Source organism: Bos indicus, chromosome 3 (assembly GCF_029378745.1).
Source record: "Bos indicus isolate NIAB-ARS_2022 breed Sahiwal x Tharparkar chromosome 3, NIAB-ARS_B.indTharparkar_mat_pri_1.0, whole genome shotgun sequence".
Taxonomy (NCBI): domain Eukaryota; kingdom Metazoa; phylum Chordata; class Mammalia; order Artiodactyla; family Bovidae; genus Bos; species Bos indicus.
The window spans coordinates 86,670,735-86,687,406 of record NC_091762.1 but is presented as its reverse complement, the minus strand read 5'-3'; the positions used below and the strand labels follow the sequence as shown (position 1 = coordinate 86,687,406).

Here is a 16,672-nt window from a genome sequence, read left to right as displayed (position 1 = left end):
ATGCTCAGGACTTAGTGAAACCCCTCAGGCCCAGGACTCTTCCAGCCGTAGTCCCAGACTTCAGTCACTTGGTAGCTGGGACCTAATTCCTGTGATAACACAAAACAGGCTGTGATAACCAACACAGAGACTTACAAAGAGGCTTTTCCTCCACCACTGGGCCTCTGCACAATAACTGAGGTTCCAAGTCGCTGTGCCCAAGAAAGTAGAATATAGAAAAAGCTTTAGGAGAAAGCCTAGAAAGTTGTTGGCATGCAAGAGACCTCGTAGTGGCCCACTAGATCCTGCTTTCTGGAAAAGCCTGCTTGTTGAGCAGCCACAGCCTTCAGTAGCTAAGGATCTGTGGCTTGAGGATGGACCTTCACCCTTTCACATGCCTGACTCCTGCAGAACTCAGCATAGACCCCCTCCTTGGAAATCCCCTGAATCCCTGAAGGTGAGCTAAGCTGCTGTGCAATTCTCCTCGTCCGCCTTTCTTCTACTTCTCTTTATCCCATTTCTCCTCCTTCTTCTCCTTCTCTTTCTTCTTCTTTGATTATTTTCTTAAAATTTTGTAGCATATAGCTGATTTACAGTGTTGTGTTAGTTTCTGCTATGCAGCAAAGTGAATCAGTTACACATACATCCACTCTTTTTAGATTCTTTTCCCATAAGGGGCATTGCAGATTATCAATCAGAGTTCTCTGTGCTATAGAGTAGGTCTTTGTAGTCAGTTTAGTTCAGTTCAGTCACTCAGCTGTGTCCGACGGTTTGCAACCCCATGGACTGCAGCACATCAGGTTTCCCTGTCCATTACCAACTCCCAGAGCTTGCTTAAACTCATGTCCATCATAGTCAGTGATGCATTCCAACAATCTCATCCTCTGTTGTCCCCTTTTCCTGCTGCCTTTAATCTTTCCCAGCATCAAAGTCTTTTCTAAGGAGTCAGTTCTTTGCATCAGGTGGCCAAAGTATTAGGGCTTTAACTTTAGCATCAGTCCTTCCAGTGAATATTCAGGACTCATTTCCTTTAGGATTGACTGGTTTGATCTCCTCGCAATCCAAGGGACTCTCAAGAGTCTTCTCCAACACCACATTTCAAAAGCATCAATTCTTCAGTGCTCAGCTTGCTTTATGATCCAACTCTCACATCCATACATGACTACTGGAAAAACCATAGCTTTGACTAGTTGGACCTTCACCAGCAAAGTAATGTCTCGGCTTTCTAATAGGCTGTCTAGATTTGTCATAGCTTTTCTTCCAAGAAGCAAATGTCTTTTAATCTCATGTCTGTAGTCACCATCTGCAGTGATTTTGGAGCCCAAGAAAATAAGGTCTGTCACTGTTTTCATTGTTTCCCCATCTATTTGCCATGAAGTGATGGGACCAGTAGTCATGTATGGATGTAAGAGTTGGACTATAAAGAAAGCTGACTGCCAAAGAATTGATGCTTTTGAACTATGGTGTTGGAGAAGACTCTTGAGAGTCCCTTGGACCTCAAGGAGAGCAAGCCAGTCAATCCTAAAGGAAATCAACCCTGAATATTTATTGGAAGGACTGATGCTGAAACTGAAGCTCTGATAGTTTGACCACCAGATACAAGGAACTGATTCACTGGAAAAGACCCTGATGCTGGGAAAGATAGAAGGTAGGAGAAGAAAGGGACGGCAGAGGATGAGACGGTTGGATGACATCATCAACTCAATGGACATGAGTTTGAGCAGGCTCCGGGAAATGGCGAAGGACCAGGAAGCCTGGTGTGCTGCAGTCCACGGGGTCCCAAAGAGTCTGACATAACTGAGTAACTGAACAACATACCAATCCCATTCTCCCAGTTTGTCCTCCTCCATCCCTGCTTTCCCCCTGGTAATCACGTGCTTGTTTTCTACATCCGTGATTCTACTCCTGTTTTGTAAAAAAGTTGAATATGTGTGTTTTTTAGATTCCATACATAAGTGATATTATATGTTATTTGTCTTTCTCTGATTTATATCTAGGTCCATCCATGTTGCTGCAAATGGCATTATTTCCTTCTTTTTGTGACGGAGAAGTATTCCATTGTATACACAAATACACCGTATCTTCCTTATCCATTCATTCTTGATGGACATTCAGGTGACTTCCATGTCTTGGCTGTTGTAAACAGTACTGCAATGAACATCAGAGTACAATCCGTTCAGATTGTACTTTTCTATGGATATATGCCCTGGGGTGGGATTTGTTGGATCACATTATAGTTCTGTTTTTAGTTTTTTAAGACACCTCCATATTGTTCTCCACTGTGGTTAGAGGCCCTGCAGTTCTTCCTGTCCCATCTGATCCCTGCATTTCAATGTTCCATCTAGGCTTCTCCTTCCCTCCCTCCCACAGGACTGTGAGCAGCACTAGGACAAGAGCTGTCATCTTATCATCACGTCCCCCACATAGGAACTTTCACTTCCTACTGTGTACTAGCCACTGTGGTCGGTGCTGGGGATCTAAGCATGTTTGCAAGGCAATGCCAGCTTCCAGCAGCTTTTATGATTGCAAGAGAGACAGACGGGGTGCAGTAATTCTGTAAATTACCAGTGTCTTGTGTGTTAGGGAAGTCCAAGAAGGTGTCAGAGCATCTTTCCTGGAGGAGCAGGGAAGCCTTCCGAGGAAATAACATTTGAGTTAGGAAGGAATTGGAGTTCACCTGGCAGAGAGGTTGGGGAATGGCATTTCAGGCAGAGGGCAGAGTGGATGCAGAGGTCTGGAGGTGGGAAGGAGCACTGAGGATTAGACATGGAGCGTGGGGCAGCATGGCCCAGAGTCCATGAGGCGGGAAGGAGCTGTCCTCTCCCACATCCCAGCCTCTGTGCTCTGCCCTGACGCTCTCCACTTCCTGCCTGTGTCCTCACTGGGAATGTTTCCGTGTTTGCATGTCCCACGTATAAAACCCCGTATGTTGTATTATGTGTTGAAGGTGCTCATTGAATGAATGATGGATGACCCAAGGCTCTAAACAGTCTAACTCCCCCCTTGCATTTGTAACTTCACCTGCCCAGTAAGTATCAAGGAACACAGTCCATGTGGAGGAGCAGCCTGAGCTTATACCATTTATGGGACACTCTCTGCCACCTGGCATTCTTTCAACAGAAACTTACTGTTAGTCACTCTACCCTTTACACTGAGAGTTCTGGAAAGAGTAGTATTAAGAATGCTGACCCAGAGATGCTGAGAAGATCCCGTCATCGAATGATTCTATTGCCTTCTTTGAGATTGAAATGTGATGGGTTAAACTAGGTTCCCTTCAGCCCTGTTTCTTACTAGCAATGTGATCTTGGACAGGTCACTTCACCAAAACATAGGCCTTCCCTCTTTCACTAATGTGTGGTGTTAATAGCATCAGCGTGACAGGCTTCATATAAAATGAGACTATACTTGTAACTATTCAGCACAGTGCCTGGTAGTTTGGGACCCAAACTCACTGATGAGCATTGCTTCTATCATTCTGTTAGAGTCGCTATCATTATTCCTGTGTTCGAGACCATACACTGTGTGTGCTGGTGTGTGCCAAGTCGCTTCAGTTCATGTCCCGCTCTTTGCAACCCTGTGGATCATAGCCCTCCAGGCTCCTCTGTCCATGGGTTTCTTCAGACAAGAATACTGGAGTGGTTTGCCATGCCCTTCTCCCGGGGATCTTCCCAACCCAGAGATCGAACCCAACCCAGTTCTGTTACATCTCCTGCTTTGACAGGCAGGTTCTTTACCAGAAGCCATACCCTGACCAGAGAAAGGCAAAAATAGACAGGCCTCTTAGTTCCCCTGGCAGGCTGGTATGCTCTTTTGGTTTCTAGTCGAGACTGGCCTACACCTGGAATGCCTTCTCAGCGTTGTTTGGTGTTAAAAAATAAATTAATTAAAGAGTGTCTTGGGTGTGTTCTAGCTTTCTTGCTTTCTTTTTTAAGAGGATTCCGTTTTGTTTTCTCACAGGAGTGATTGGAGCAGATGTGAAGGGGCACGGCCTCGCCTGTGAGGGACAGCCGGTGACGTCACGGCTGGCTGTCATCTGTGGAACATCTTCTTGTCACATGGGCGTGAGTCTGCCGAGCGGGTGAGGGCGGGGCCGCCACACTCGGGTGGACAGCCCAGCCAGGGGGGAGATCTGAGCTGCTGGCTCCTGGGACCCCTCAGCAACTTCTCTTTCTGTCGCCTGTGCCATGTCGAGCGGAAAGCACAGCGCTCCTTCCAATAGCCTTGCTTTGATTTGCCAGATCTTTTTACAGGGGTCAGATTTGTAAAAAGTGTAAAAAGGCATGAACCCACCTTTGACATTACCCGGGCCAGAGAGCTGAGGGGCGAGGAGTGAAATCGGATCCAGAGATGGCAATGCCTCACTCCCAGACAATCTGTCCCTAATGGGTAGCCAAGTCTTCTCTGCACAGAGGTGTCTGTTTCCCTTGGCAGCCAGGCTTTCCCTCAGTCAATATAAATCCATCTCCCTGGGAGCGGTCTGATGATGTATAGAATTAGGCTGCATATCATGACTTCAAAAGCACACTGATAAGCAATTTTCACTCTGTTAATTTTTCTCCATGAATTAGTGGAAAGGCTTTCTCCAAGATTACAGTTAAAATTTAGTGCCTGCCCTAAAATTTATATCTTCTTTAAATGCCTGAGTCTGAAAGCATTCCATTTCGATAAGTACCCATTTCTACCATATTTTTATTTAAAAGGCATTACTCTGTTAAAGTTAGATGGACGATCCTTGGATTTTTCCCAGATGAGTAAAATAGAGGGGAGCATTGGGGGAGGAAGAGGAAGGCCTGGAGACAGGAGTAAGGGTTAGAGGGGGATCTGGGATACAGTCCAGGGCAGAAACCCTACCACAGTGGAGGAACTCGTAGGCCCTGAGAAACTGTGTTTAGTTACTGTGGGGACCAATGAGCCTGTTATACCATGTAATACTTTGGTTGAGTAAATATTGATGCATTTACTTATCCACTGATCCTTTGCTCTTGTGCTAAACCCTGGGGACATAAGCATGATATGAGTCTTCCCATTGGTGAGATAGAATGATAACAGGTACTATGGTACAAGGCCCCTTGGTGTAGATTCAGATTGAACTTGAGAAGCTGAGCATCTAGTATGCAGCAGACATGGTGTCAGGGTTCTCACACATTTCATAGAGATGACGGGGCCACCGGACTGGTTTCCAATCCCAGTTCCTCCACTTCCTAACGATGGGCCCTTAGACAGCATTTAGCCTCTCTGGACCCCGGATTCCTCTGTGAGATGAGAGAGTTAGAGTACATGTCTCATAGTGCGGTGAGGATGAATCGAGGTGTGCGCACAGGGAGTAAGCACTTTGCCAGGGCTAGCTCCCCATCGCTAGCACTGGTGTGCTGGGCAGAAAGGATACAGTGCCTGCCTAGGAAGGGTCCAGGCTTAGAGACAACTTCCTAAGAGGACAGTACACTGGACTTCTTAAACCTCCTCAAAAAATTTTTCTTCTGCTTGTTTCTGTGGACACACTTTTAAATGGAACTTCTTGAAAAGTCCTGGCCTCTGTCTTTCCCTCAGCAGCCCTGTCATAAGGCTTGGCTGTCCCTGAAGGGAGAAATCTACGGAGGCCTAAGGCCACCGTGAGCTGGAGGGCAGGAGGTGCCCACCAGGACACTCAGCCCTCATCTCCCGCTCTGTGAGTCTACACTATCCAGCTTGTCTTCACTGAACACTGTTTTAAGCCTGTTGCAATCATCTCCCATTTTCACAGGGACACGTCTAACCTGGTTTCTCCTATAAAGTCTTAAGTATTGAATACTTTTACCCCACTCAGTTTGGATTTGTGAGCAACAGCAAATCTGTTTGAACGTGAGTCTATGACATCCCCATGTCTTAATTTCCTGGTGTCTTCATGGAAATGGTGCTGGCTTGTTGTATACCATCTAGTTTACAAATTAAGCAACTAAACCCTAAGAAAGACCAGACATTTTCCCAAGGTCACAAAACTTACGCTGGAGCTGAGAACGCAGGTCTAACTCTGCCTGAGTCCCACATGCATCCCCTCGGTGACTTCCTGTGCTGTGCACAGTTTTAAAGGGCCAGTACTGGAGTGGAGCGAGCTTGGGCTTCAGAGTCAGACAGGTGTAGGTTTGGACATCTGCTCATGCACATTTTGACCCCATGACCTGATGTGAGCTACTGAAGTTCTCTGAGCCTCAGATTCTTGATCCATCACACTGAGGGTGAGGATGCCCATCTTAAAGGGTTGCTGGGTAACATGAGTTATGTACATACATCCCCTATGCATAATAGACATTCAGAAATGGTGGAGATTCTTATTACACTTCCCTAGTGATAAAAAAGGCTCACATGAAGCAACTGTTGGGACTTTAACAAGTTTGATGGGCAGCTGCAGTTGGTTGCAATGAATGAGGGCCATAAAATGCCGGTTTATTATGGTCGTGTTGTGCTGGAAATAAAGTCCCCACCCCCACCCCGCTTTGTACTTGGGAGTGGGAAGGGACCTCCTGGGCCAAGGGGATTAATCATCAGCTTTAATGTTATGTGGTGAGGGCGAGACTGTGGTCATGCTGGCATCGGAAAATGCCTTTGATCTGGCTCAGGTGCTGGGCGCCCAGCGAGCCAGCAACAATGACACCTTTGTGAGGTCTCAGAGAGGTGCAGGTCTGAGGAAACACTCTCCAGGAAGCTCAAGGACCCTCTTTGTTGTGGTTCTGGCAAGTAAAACCACCAACTGTCAGGAAAAATTCTCCAAACAGAACACAGGGACTAGAGGGGTCTGTGGGGTTTTCAAAAAGTGATTTCCAGCTTGGTCTGAAGGATTCTCTTTCTTCCTGTCTCCTCACTGCTCATGTTTCTAATTCTAATTTTGATTGGGGCAAAACTCCCAGGAATATTTTGCATTTGATCCAGGTTGCCTCTTTCTAGGTCACCCAGAGTGAATGAATGAAGGAATGTCCAAGTAACAAGTCCTTTAGAGTTGCCTTTCTTCACGTCCCTGTTACTTCCAGGAATCTAGAGGAAAAAGCCTGAGGTTGAACATAAGCCTTACTAATCAGGCCTTTGATATTTTAGAAGATACAAGTGTGGGCTGCACATTTATCTTCCTTGTAGATGATTTAATTAACAAGGAAAAAGAATACTGTTCTTTTTTTAACTGCATGAAAGCAGAGCTGCTTGTTCAGAGTTAATTACTACCAAGTCACCAAAACCCAAGATCATACGCAGCAGGGGTGAGCCAGAGGTTGAAAAGTCATGGGGTCAGATGGAGCTGATCCCTGCCATCGCTCCCAGCACCCCTTTTCTCGAGCTGTCAAGTCAGGTCGTAACTTGGCAACTTGTCTTCAGTCAGCGTGACAGATGGGGAGAGGACCCTGGGGCGGAGGGTGGGGAAGCATTGAAGAGGTAAGGTTTGAGCAGAACAATAGTTGGTGAGACCTAGGAATTACATCTGCATCTTAAATCACTCAGAACTGAAGTTTTTTCATTTTAGGTGAACGTAGACCTGATGATTAGCTATCACATAGTGGGTGTAATTTCAAAGGCAGGCTCTTACATTGCCTTTACCACTCACTTAGGTAAGATACTTCATCTTTTAGTACCTCTGTAACTTCGTCTGTTTTATGTGGGCAATAGTATTTACATAACATTGTTTTGAGGATTAAGTGAAGTAATGTTTGTAAGCAGTTTGGCACTGTTCCTAGCACCATATACCAAATATGGCATTATTGTTAAAAGTGATTCAAGAGCCGACTCATTGGAAAATACCCTGATTCAGGGAAAGATTGAAGGCAGGAGGAGAAGAGGGTAACTGAGGATGAGATGGTTGGCTGGCATCACTGACACAATGGACATGAGTTTGAAGAAACTCCTGGAGTTAGCTAAGGACAGGGAAGCCTGGCATGCTGCAGTTCATGGGGTTGCAGAGTCAGACACAAATTAGTGGCTAAACAGCAACAACAGCAATGCTAGAATGATCCATGTGACAATGGGTTCAAATTAAAAACATCAAGATAAACTCATGTTGAGTTTCTTGTAGATCTCAGATGCATATATAGAGAGAGAAATATTTATAGACATATGTAGGTATTCAGTTTAGTAAACCTACATGCATTTCCTAGCTGTGATAGTGGAGGGGTCTTTCAAACAAGGACACCCTAGCAGCTAGTTGCTACAAGCACTCCTGGTGCCTAGATCTTCATTTCTAATACTGTTTTCCAATAAAAAGTATCAGGGCTTCTTGGAGAAATGGTTGATTCTAGGACCTCAGATATGCAGAGGACACCACCCTTATGGCAGAAAGTGAAGAAGAAAAAAGAGCCTCTTGATGAAAGAAGAGAATGAAAGAGTTGGCTTAAAGCTCAACATTCAGAAAACTAAGATCATGGTATCCAGTCCCATCACTTCATGGGAAATAGATGGGGAAACAGTGGAAACAGTGTCTGGCTTTATTTTGGGGGGCTCCAAAATCATTGCAAATGGTGACTGCAGCCATGAAATTAAAAGATGCTTACTTCTTGAAAGGAAAGTTTATGACCAACCTAATTCAATTCAGTCCAGTTGCTCAGTCATGTCCAACTACTTGTGACCCCATGAACCGCAGCATGCCAGGCCTCCCTGCCCATCACCAACTCCCAGAGTCCACCCAAACCCATGTTCATTGAGCCGGTGATGCCATCCAACCATCTCATCCTCTGCCGTCCCCTTCTCCTCCTGCCCTCAATCTTTCCCAGCATGAGGGTCTTTTCAAACGAGTCAGCTCTTCGCATCAGGTGGCCAAAGTATTGGAGTTTCTGCTTCAGCATCAGTCCTTCCAATGAATATTCAGGGCTGATCTCCTTTACAATGGACTGGTTGGATCTCTTTGCAGTCCAAGGGACCCTCAAGAGGCTTCTCCAACACCACAGTTCAAAAGCATCAATTCTTCTGCGCTCAGCTTTCTTTATCACCCAACTCTCACATCCATACATGACCACTGGAAAAACCATAGCCTTAACTAGGCAGACCTTTGTGACAAAGTAGTGTCTCTGCTTTTCAATATGCTGTCTAGGTTGGTCATAACTTTCCTTCCAAGGAGTAAGCGTCTTTTAATTTCATGGCTGCAGTCACCATCTGCAGTGATTTTGAAGCCCAGAAAAATAAAGTCAGCCACTGTTTCCCTATCTCTTTCCCATGAAGTGATGGGACCGGATGCCATGATCTTAGTTTTCTGAATATTGAGTTTTAAGCCAACTTTTTAACTCTCCACTTTCACTTTCATCAAGAGGCCCTTTAGTTCTTCTTCACTTTCTGCCATAAGTGTGGTGTCATCTGCATATCTGAGGTTATTGATATTTCTCCCAACCAACCTAGACAGCATATTAAAAAGCAGAGACCTTACTTTGCCAGCAAAGGTCCATCTAGTCAAGGCTATGGTTTTTCCAGTAGTCATGTATGGATGTGAGAGTTGGACTATAAAGAAAGCTGAGCACCAAAAAATTGATGCTTTTGAACTGTGGTGTTGGAGAAGACTCTTGAGAGTCCTTTGGACTGCAAGGAGATCCAACCAGTCCATTCTAAAGGAGATCAGTCCTGAGTGTTCATTGGAAGGACTGATGCTGAAACTGAAACTCCAATACTTTGGCCACCTGATGTGAAGAACTGACTCAATTGAAAAGACCCTGATGGTGGGAAAGATTGAGGGCAGGAGAAGGTGATGACAGAAGATGAGATGGTTGGATGGCATCACCGACTCAATAGACATGAGTTTGGGTAAACTCCAGGAGTTGGTGATAGATAGGGGGGCCTGGCATGCTGTGGTCCATGGGGTCGGCAGCCCAACCCGGACACCACTGAGCAACTGAACTGAACTGAACTGGGGACTGAGGCAGGAAATAGACAAGATGATCCTAGAGTATCTTGCAGTAGCACCAAAAATAAAGAAATGTTAAAAAAAGAAAACACTGTAACAATTTGAGGGGACCTCCCTGTTTGCTCAGATGGTAAAGAATCTGCCTGCAATGCAGGAAACCATGGTTCACTTGTTTAGATCCCTGCATCAGGAAGATCCCCTGGAGAAGGGAATGGTAACCCACTCCAGTATTCTTGCCTGGAGATATAAATAAAGTGTATTGGATTATAACCCAAAGTGTCACATATATATTATGAATATGAGCCCATACTGATATAAATAAGTAAATAGAAGAGACAAATCTCCCAGGCAGGAGAATTCCAAATAATTTATGTAGATATATACCACCCCCCCAAGGAGGTGGAGCATAACTTCCTACTCTTAAAGCATGAGCTACACATGGTAACTTTCTTTCAAAGAGGAAGGACAGTACAAAAAGGGGGAAAAAGAATAATTTTGCAATGGAGAAATCTGAGCTCTAACTTTAGCCAGGTGATCAAGGTCAGCACCAACAGTGATAAGTAATGTTGATAGTATGTACTATTGCCATGATGTGAGGAGAATGGCACTTTATCTCTGTTATCTTCCTCCCCCAAACCCATAACCATAGTCTAATTAATCATAAGAAAAACATCAGACAAATTCCATTTGAGAGACATGCTACAAAATACCTGACCAGCACCATCCAGGCCATCAAGAAACAAGGAAAGTCTGAGAAATTATCGTAGTCAAGAGGAGTCTAAAGAGATGTAACAACTGAATGTAGTGTGGCATCCTGGATGGGATCCTAAAACAGAAGAAAGATGTTAGATGAACATTAAGGAAATCTGAATCAAGTAAGGTCTTTAGTTAATGATAATATATCATCATTTTTTAATCGTGACATATTAGCTTAATGTAAGATATTAATGACAAAACTAGGTGTCAAATCTATGAAACTGTACTATCTTCCCAACTTTTCTGTAATCTAAGCTGTTTTAAAATTAAAAGTTCATTAAAAAAATATTTATTAAATCGTTCACTCATTACCAAAATGTTTTCTTGTATTTGCCTGGCTAAGTACTAAGGGTATTAAGATAAATAAGATAAAGTGTCATGCCTGCCTTCATGGACAAAGACAGACAAGGAGGAGATGACCACAGGTCAGAGTGGTAATTCTGATGGTAAATTTAAGACTAGAATGTGGAGGAGTGGGGGCTACCCTGATGGCTCAGACAGTAAAGAATATGCCTGCAGTGCAGGAGACTGGGGTTCAATCCCTGGGTCCGTAAGATCTCCAGGAGAAGGAAATGGCTACCCACTCCAGTATTCTTGCCTAGGAAATCCCATGGACAGAGGAGCCTGGCGGACAATGGTCCATGGGGTTGCAAAGAGTTGAACACAACTGAGCAACTAACTCTTTCACTTTCACTTTCACATGGAGAATGGGACCAGTCAAGTCTTCAGTAGACAGAGAAGCTTTCCTGTAGCATGTAGTACTTACAGGATTGTAGTTTCCCCACTGCATGGGGATGCTCTTCCTACTCAGTTTCAGGCACCAGATCCCCACCTAGTCTCACCCTCTTACTCTTTATCTTGGTCTTTTGTGTCTACAGCACCCATCACTGAGTTCCTATACTCCTGGATGGTTTGTAGGTATTGCAGACCCACTGGGATAGGACTGTAGAAAAGGAGAAGGTCACAGCTAAGAGAGAGTGGGCGAGTTTCTCTGCCTTAGTCTCTTTAGCAAGTGGCATCTGCAGAGGTCACGAGAGAGGTGGAGAAGGAAGGGAGTCCATAGGCACAGATAGGTCCACAGTCACAACTCCCAGGGAAGGAGCCAGGTTCCTGTGCATGATTCACTAGGGCCTGCAGTTGTCAACCTTTAGGACCAGTGTTCTCAGGAGTACTCTCTATACTGAGGTTCACCCTGGGCCCCTCAACAACATGTTTGGAAAACAGACTGTATGCTAGGCATTGATTGGCAAGGAGGGGTTTGGCATGGTTCTATGAGCAGTAAGAAGCTCAAACAATCAGAAAACTCAGCATAGTGCTTCTCCTGGCATTTGAGGCAGGACAGTTCTACACTGCGCTGAATGGATAAAGTTCAGCATCCCTGGTCCAGCCTCAGTCATTATCAGAAGACAGGCAATAGTATTGGCTGCTGCCATCTATTGAGCACCTACAGTGTACCAGGCACTGTGCTAAATCCTGTATGTCTTGTCATCAGCTCAGCAGTCCTGTGAGCTGGGCACCATTACTCTCCCCATTTCACAAGTGAGGATATGAAGGTAAAGAGCAGTTAAGTGGGTCACACCATGTGCAGGAAGTGGGGACTGACCCCCCTCTAGGAGACTGAGCCCAGAGTCCTTGCTCTTCCCTTTCAGGTCCATCAGTTCAGTTCAGTTCAGTCGCTCAGTCGTGTCCGACTCTTTGCGACCCCGTGAATCGCAGCACGCCAGGCCTCCCTGTCCATCACCAACTCCCGGAGTCCACTCAGACTCACGTCCATTGAGTCAGTGATGCCATCCAGCCATCTCATCCTCTGCCGTCCCCTTCTCCTCCTGCCCCCAATCCCTCCCAGCATCAGAGTCTTTTCCAATGAGTCAACTCTTCGCATGAGGTGGCCAAAGTACTGGAGTTTCAACTTCAGCATCATTCCCTCCAAAGAAATCCCAGGGCTGATCTCCTTCAGAATGGACTGGTTGGATCTCCTTGCAGTCCAAGGGACTCTCAAGAGTCTTCTCCAACACCACACTTCAAAAGCATCAATTCTTCTGTGCTCAGCCTTCTTCAAAGTCCAACTCTCACATCCATGCATGACCACAGGAAAAACCATAGCCTTGACTAGATGGACCTTTGTTGGCAAAATAATGTCTTTGCTTTTGAATATGCTGTCTAGGTTGGTCATAACTTTCCTTCCAAGGAGTAAGCGTCTTTTAATTTCATGGCTGCAGTCACCATCTGCAGTGATTTTGGAGCCCCCAAAAATAAAGTCTGACACTGTTTCCACTGTTTCCCCATCTATTTCCCATGAAGTGATGGGACCGGATGCCATGATCTTCGTCTTCTAAATGTTGAGTTTTAAGCCAACTTTTTCACTCTCCACTTTCACTTTCATCAAGAGGCTTTTTAGTTCTTCTTCACTGTCTGCCATAAGGGTGGTGTCATCTGCATATCTGAGGTTATTGATATTTCTCCCAGCAATCTTGATTCCAGCTTGTATTTCTTCCAGTCCAGCATTTCTCATGATGTACTCTGCATATCATAGCTTTTCTCAATTCCCCAGGGGAGAGGGAGAGCAGACTCGATTGAAATAAGGGCCAGTGTTGTTGCAGACATCTCCTCAAAGAAAAGATTTGAATGACAAATACCTGGGAAGATGCTCATGCCATTAGTCACTAGGGAAATGCCAATTCAAACCACCGTGAGATCCACTACATGCTTGTGAGAATGGCTGACATTGTGATGAAGGGGCAGGAAATTAGAACCTAACACACTGCTGAGGGGAATGTGAAATGGTACAACCACTTTGGAAAGTAGTTTAGCACTCTCTTACAAAGTCAGCATACACCTACTGTGTGACCCCACTGTTCCACTCATAAAAGCATTATGTCTATACAGAAACTCATGCAGGAATAGTAGTAGTAGTTCATAGTAGTTCAAGTTCATAGCAGTCTCATTTGTAATAGCCCCAAACTGGAAACAACCCAAATGCCTGTCAACAGTGAATAGATAAACTATTGGTCCATTGTTAGAATGGAATACTACTAAGCAATAAAAGGGAATGAGCTATTAATATGATACAACATGGATTCATCTCAAAGTATTAATTATGCTCAATGAGAGAAGCCAAACAGAAAGAGTATAAACTATATGTAATTCCATTTATTAAAAATTATTAGGAAATGCATTATATATATATTTATGTCTAATAGATAATGACAGAAAGCAGATCAGTGATTGCCTATGGTGGGGCCATGGGCAGAATGAGGACCGGGAGGATAGGATTATAGATGGGCACAAGGAAACTTTTGGGGGTGATGGATATACTTGTGTGTTAGTCGCTCAGTTGTGCCTGACTCTTTGTGACCCCATAGATTGCAGTCCACCAGGTTCCTCTGTCCATGAGATTTTCCAGGCAAGGATACTGGAGTGGGTTGCCATTTCCTTCTCCAGGGGATCTTCCCAACCCAGGGATCGAACCCAGGTCTCCTGCACTGCAGGCAAATTCTTTACCGACTGAGCTACAAGGGAAGCCTGGATATACGTACCTTGATTATAATAATATCTTCATTTGTGGTTGTCTTCTATGTCAAAATTTATCAAACCAGATATTTTAAATATGTGCAACTTAATGAATACCAATTATAGTTCAGTAAAGCTTTAAAAAAAAAAAATACCAGAAAATAAGAACAATAATAATACTGCCTACAGTAACTTATATAGTGCTTACTATTTTCCAGGCACAATATCTCTAAAAATGGTTTAGTCTTAATTTAAAAAATAGTACATAGTAGATGCTCAATAAATATTAGTTGTCACTTCTTTCCTTCTAACCCAAGTAAATTCTCTAGGTAGTCTGACATATTTACTGTTGTGTTCTTTGGTCCCTAGCACAGACTGATAGGTATGGTTATTTGTATTTTTTAAATATTTTATCTTATATTAGAATATAGTCGATTAACAACATTGTGATAATTTCAGGTATACAGCAGAGCAACTCAGCCATACATATACATGTATCCATGCTCCCCCAAACTCCCCTCCCATCCAGGCTGCCACATAACATTGAGCAGAGTTTCCTGTGCTATGCAGTAGGTCCTTGTTGGTTATCCATTTTAAATGTAACGGTGTATACATGTCGATCCCAAACCCCCTGTCTCCTCCTCCCACTTTCCCTCCCCACTCATGATTACCAGGTGTGCTTATCTGTGTTTTAATGGTGGGGATTCCCTGGTGGCTCAGCCCGTAAAGAATCTGCCTGCAATGTAGAAGACATGGGTTCAGTCCCTGGGTCAGGAAGATCCCCTGGGGAAGAGAATGGCAACCCACTCCAGTATTTTTGCCTGGAGAATTCCATGGACAGAGGAGCCTGGTGGGCTACAGTCCATGGGGTCACAAAGAGTTGGACAAGACTCTGTTTAATGTTACCAGCTCATATCTTATAGGAAGCTGACTTGCTTATCAGGTCCACACTAGTGGGTCCATGTCTCTGTTACCCCTCTCATCCCATCCTGTCCGGTTTAGAGCTGGTGTATAATATTCATAGATGCTTAGTGACTACGTGGCTGGATTGCTTCCCCACCAGCACCACCACTTCCCTTGCTGACAAGCGTGCAAGTGCTTGAATTTTCCTAAGTCTCCTTTCACACCTCCCCACTGCAGTAGGGCCGTCTTTCATCATCTGTTTCTGCTGAGGGGCGGGGGGGGCGGCTGACCAACTGGTAGAAGCTCCCCCGTCCAGGATGCTGTCAGTCTGTCTCCTACCCCTACCTTGCCAGTGATACCTGGGAGCTCACTTGGCTTCTCTAGGAAGTGAGAGCCTCAGTAAACAGCTTTACTTCAGCAGGACCTGCTTTCTCTTCCTTCCTCCATCTCACAGTCCTCCAGAGCTCTCCATTCCCATCCATCATGGGTCCCTGGAAGAGAACGGGGTCTCTTCTCAGCAGCTCTTCAGGATGCACCTTGGCCCAGAGTAGATCTGCAGCTTGATCTCTGCTCTGTTTGGAAACGAGGGCTCAGGAGTCCTAGAGTCCTGAGCTCTAACCAGAGAAAACACCCCTCAGACCAGGCCACGTCGTTGGAACTGTGCTCTTTGGGTGATGATTATAACAGTGGAGTGCTCTACCCAGGTCTAGACTGAGGGACAGAGGGTGCCATACATGGTTCCTTACAAGGGAAATGCAAATTCAAACCACACTGAGACTCACGACATACTTGTTAGAAGGACTGAAGTTTGATAAGCATGTGGAACTGGAACCCTCACAGGCTCCTGCCGGGTACGTGAAATGGCACAACCACTTCGGAAAATAGTTGAGCAGTTTCTTATAAGAGACTCTCACATGTGCTGTGCGATCCAGCCATTCCGCTCCCATAAAAGCTGGGCAGGGCCGTCTGGTCCCGTGTGTCTGGAAGCCCACCAGGAACACAGCAAAGCCAGGTAACACAAGACCTTTCATGAGGTCAGAACAAATGAGAGTGTGTCAGCTGGCATGAGCCCAGTTTTCCACAAAAGACGGCAGCTCGCCTGGAAGAATGGTTGTGGCAGAGGGAAGAATCGAAATTAGCAGCAGTAACAACAGCAGCTAATATTTACTGCATGCTTATGATGGGGTAAGAAATGTGCATCTATTATTGTATCTAACTCTCATAATAACCTTATGCAGTTATCAATGTTATCCTCTCGTTTTATAGGGACTGAACCTGGGTTTCAGAGAGGCAAAGTACTTATCCAAGTCCATAGCTAGTAAGTCCTGGAGATGTTTCTAACCCAGGCTGTTTGATTCCAGAGCTCACATTGTCAGCTCTTTGCAGAACAATGAGACAGGGGCCATGGGATGGTTGGTTGTGCACATGGGTGTTTCGTGGGAATGGGGTGAAGCGACTACAAGGCAGATCTTTTTCAAAGTCTGGTGATAACTGCACAGTGAGGCCTGGGTGCAGTTCAACCACAATGTTCTCATTTTCCCTCCTTCTCAGTCTCTCAAATCACTGCCCTTTAAGGGGCCCCCAGACTAATGATAACAATAAAAATAAACAGCATCACTTGTCAACCACTGTCCCCTGGGCATGTATTTATGAGACTTCTTATTTATCATCTTCCCTGTTTCC

The 16,672-nt window shown here is 44.9% G+C and overlaps 1 protein-coding gene across 15 annotated transcripts in view; it reads left to right on the top strand.

Annotated features, from left to right (window-relative positions):
- FGGY (FGGY carbohydrate kinase domain containing) overlaps positions 1-16,672 on the top strand; it is a 525,569-nt gene that overhangs the window by 288,559 nt on the left and 220,338 nt on the right. For all 15 annotated transcript variants that reach the window (XR_011564145.1, XM_070780298.1, XM_019957367.2 and 12 more), the window contains one exon: positions 3,937-4,040. Coding sequence is in view for 14 of the 15 variants with exons in the window: in XM_070780298.1 (XP_070636399.1) it covers positions 3,937-4,040 (104 nt within the window). In the remaining variant the exon portion in view is untranslated. The remainder of the gene's footprint in view (positions 1-3,936; positions 4,041-16,672) is intronic.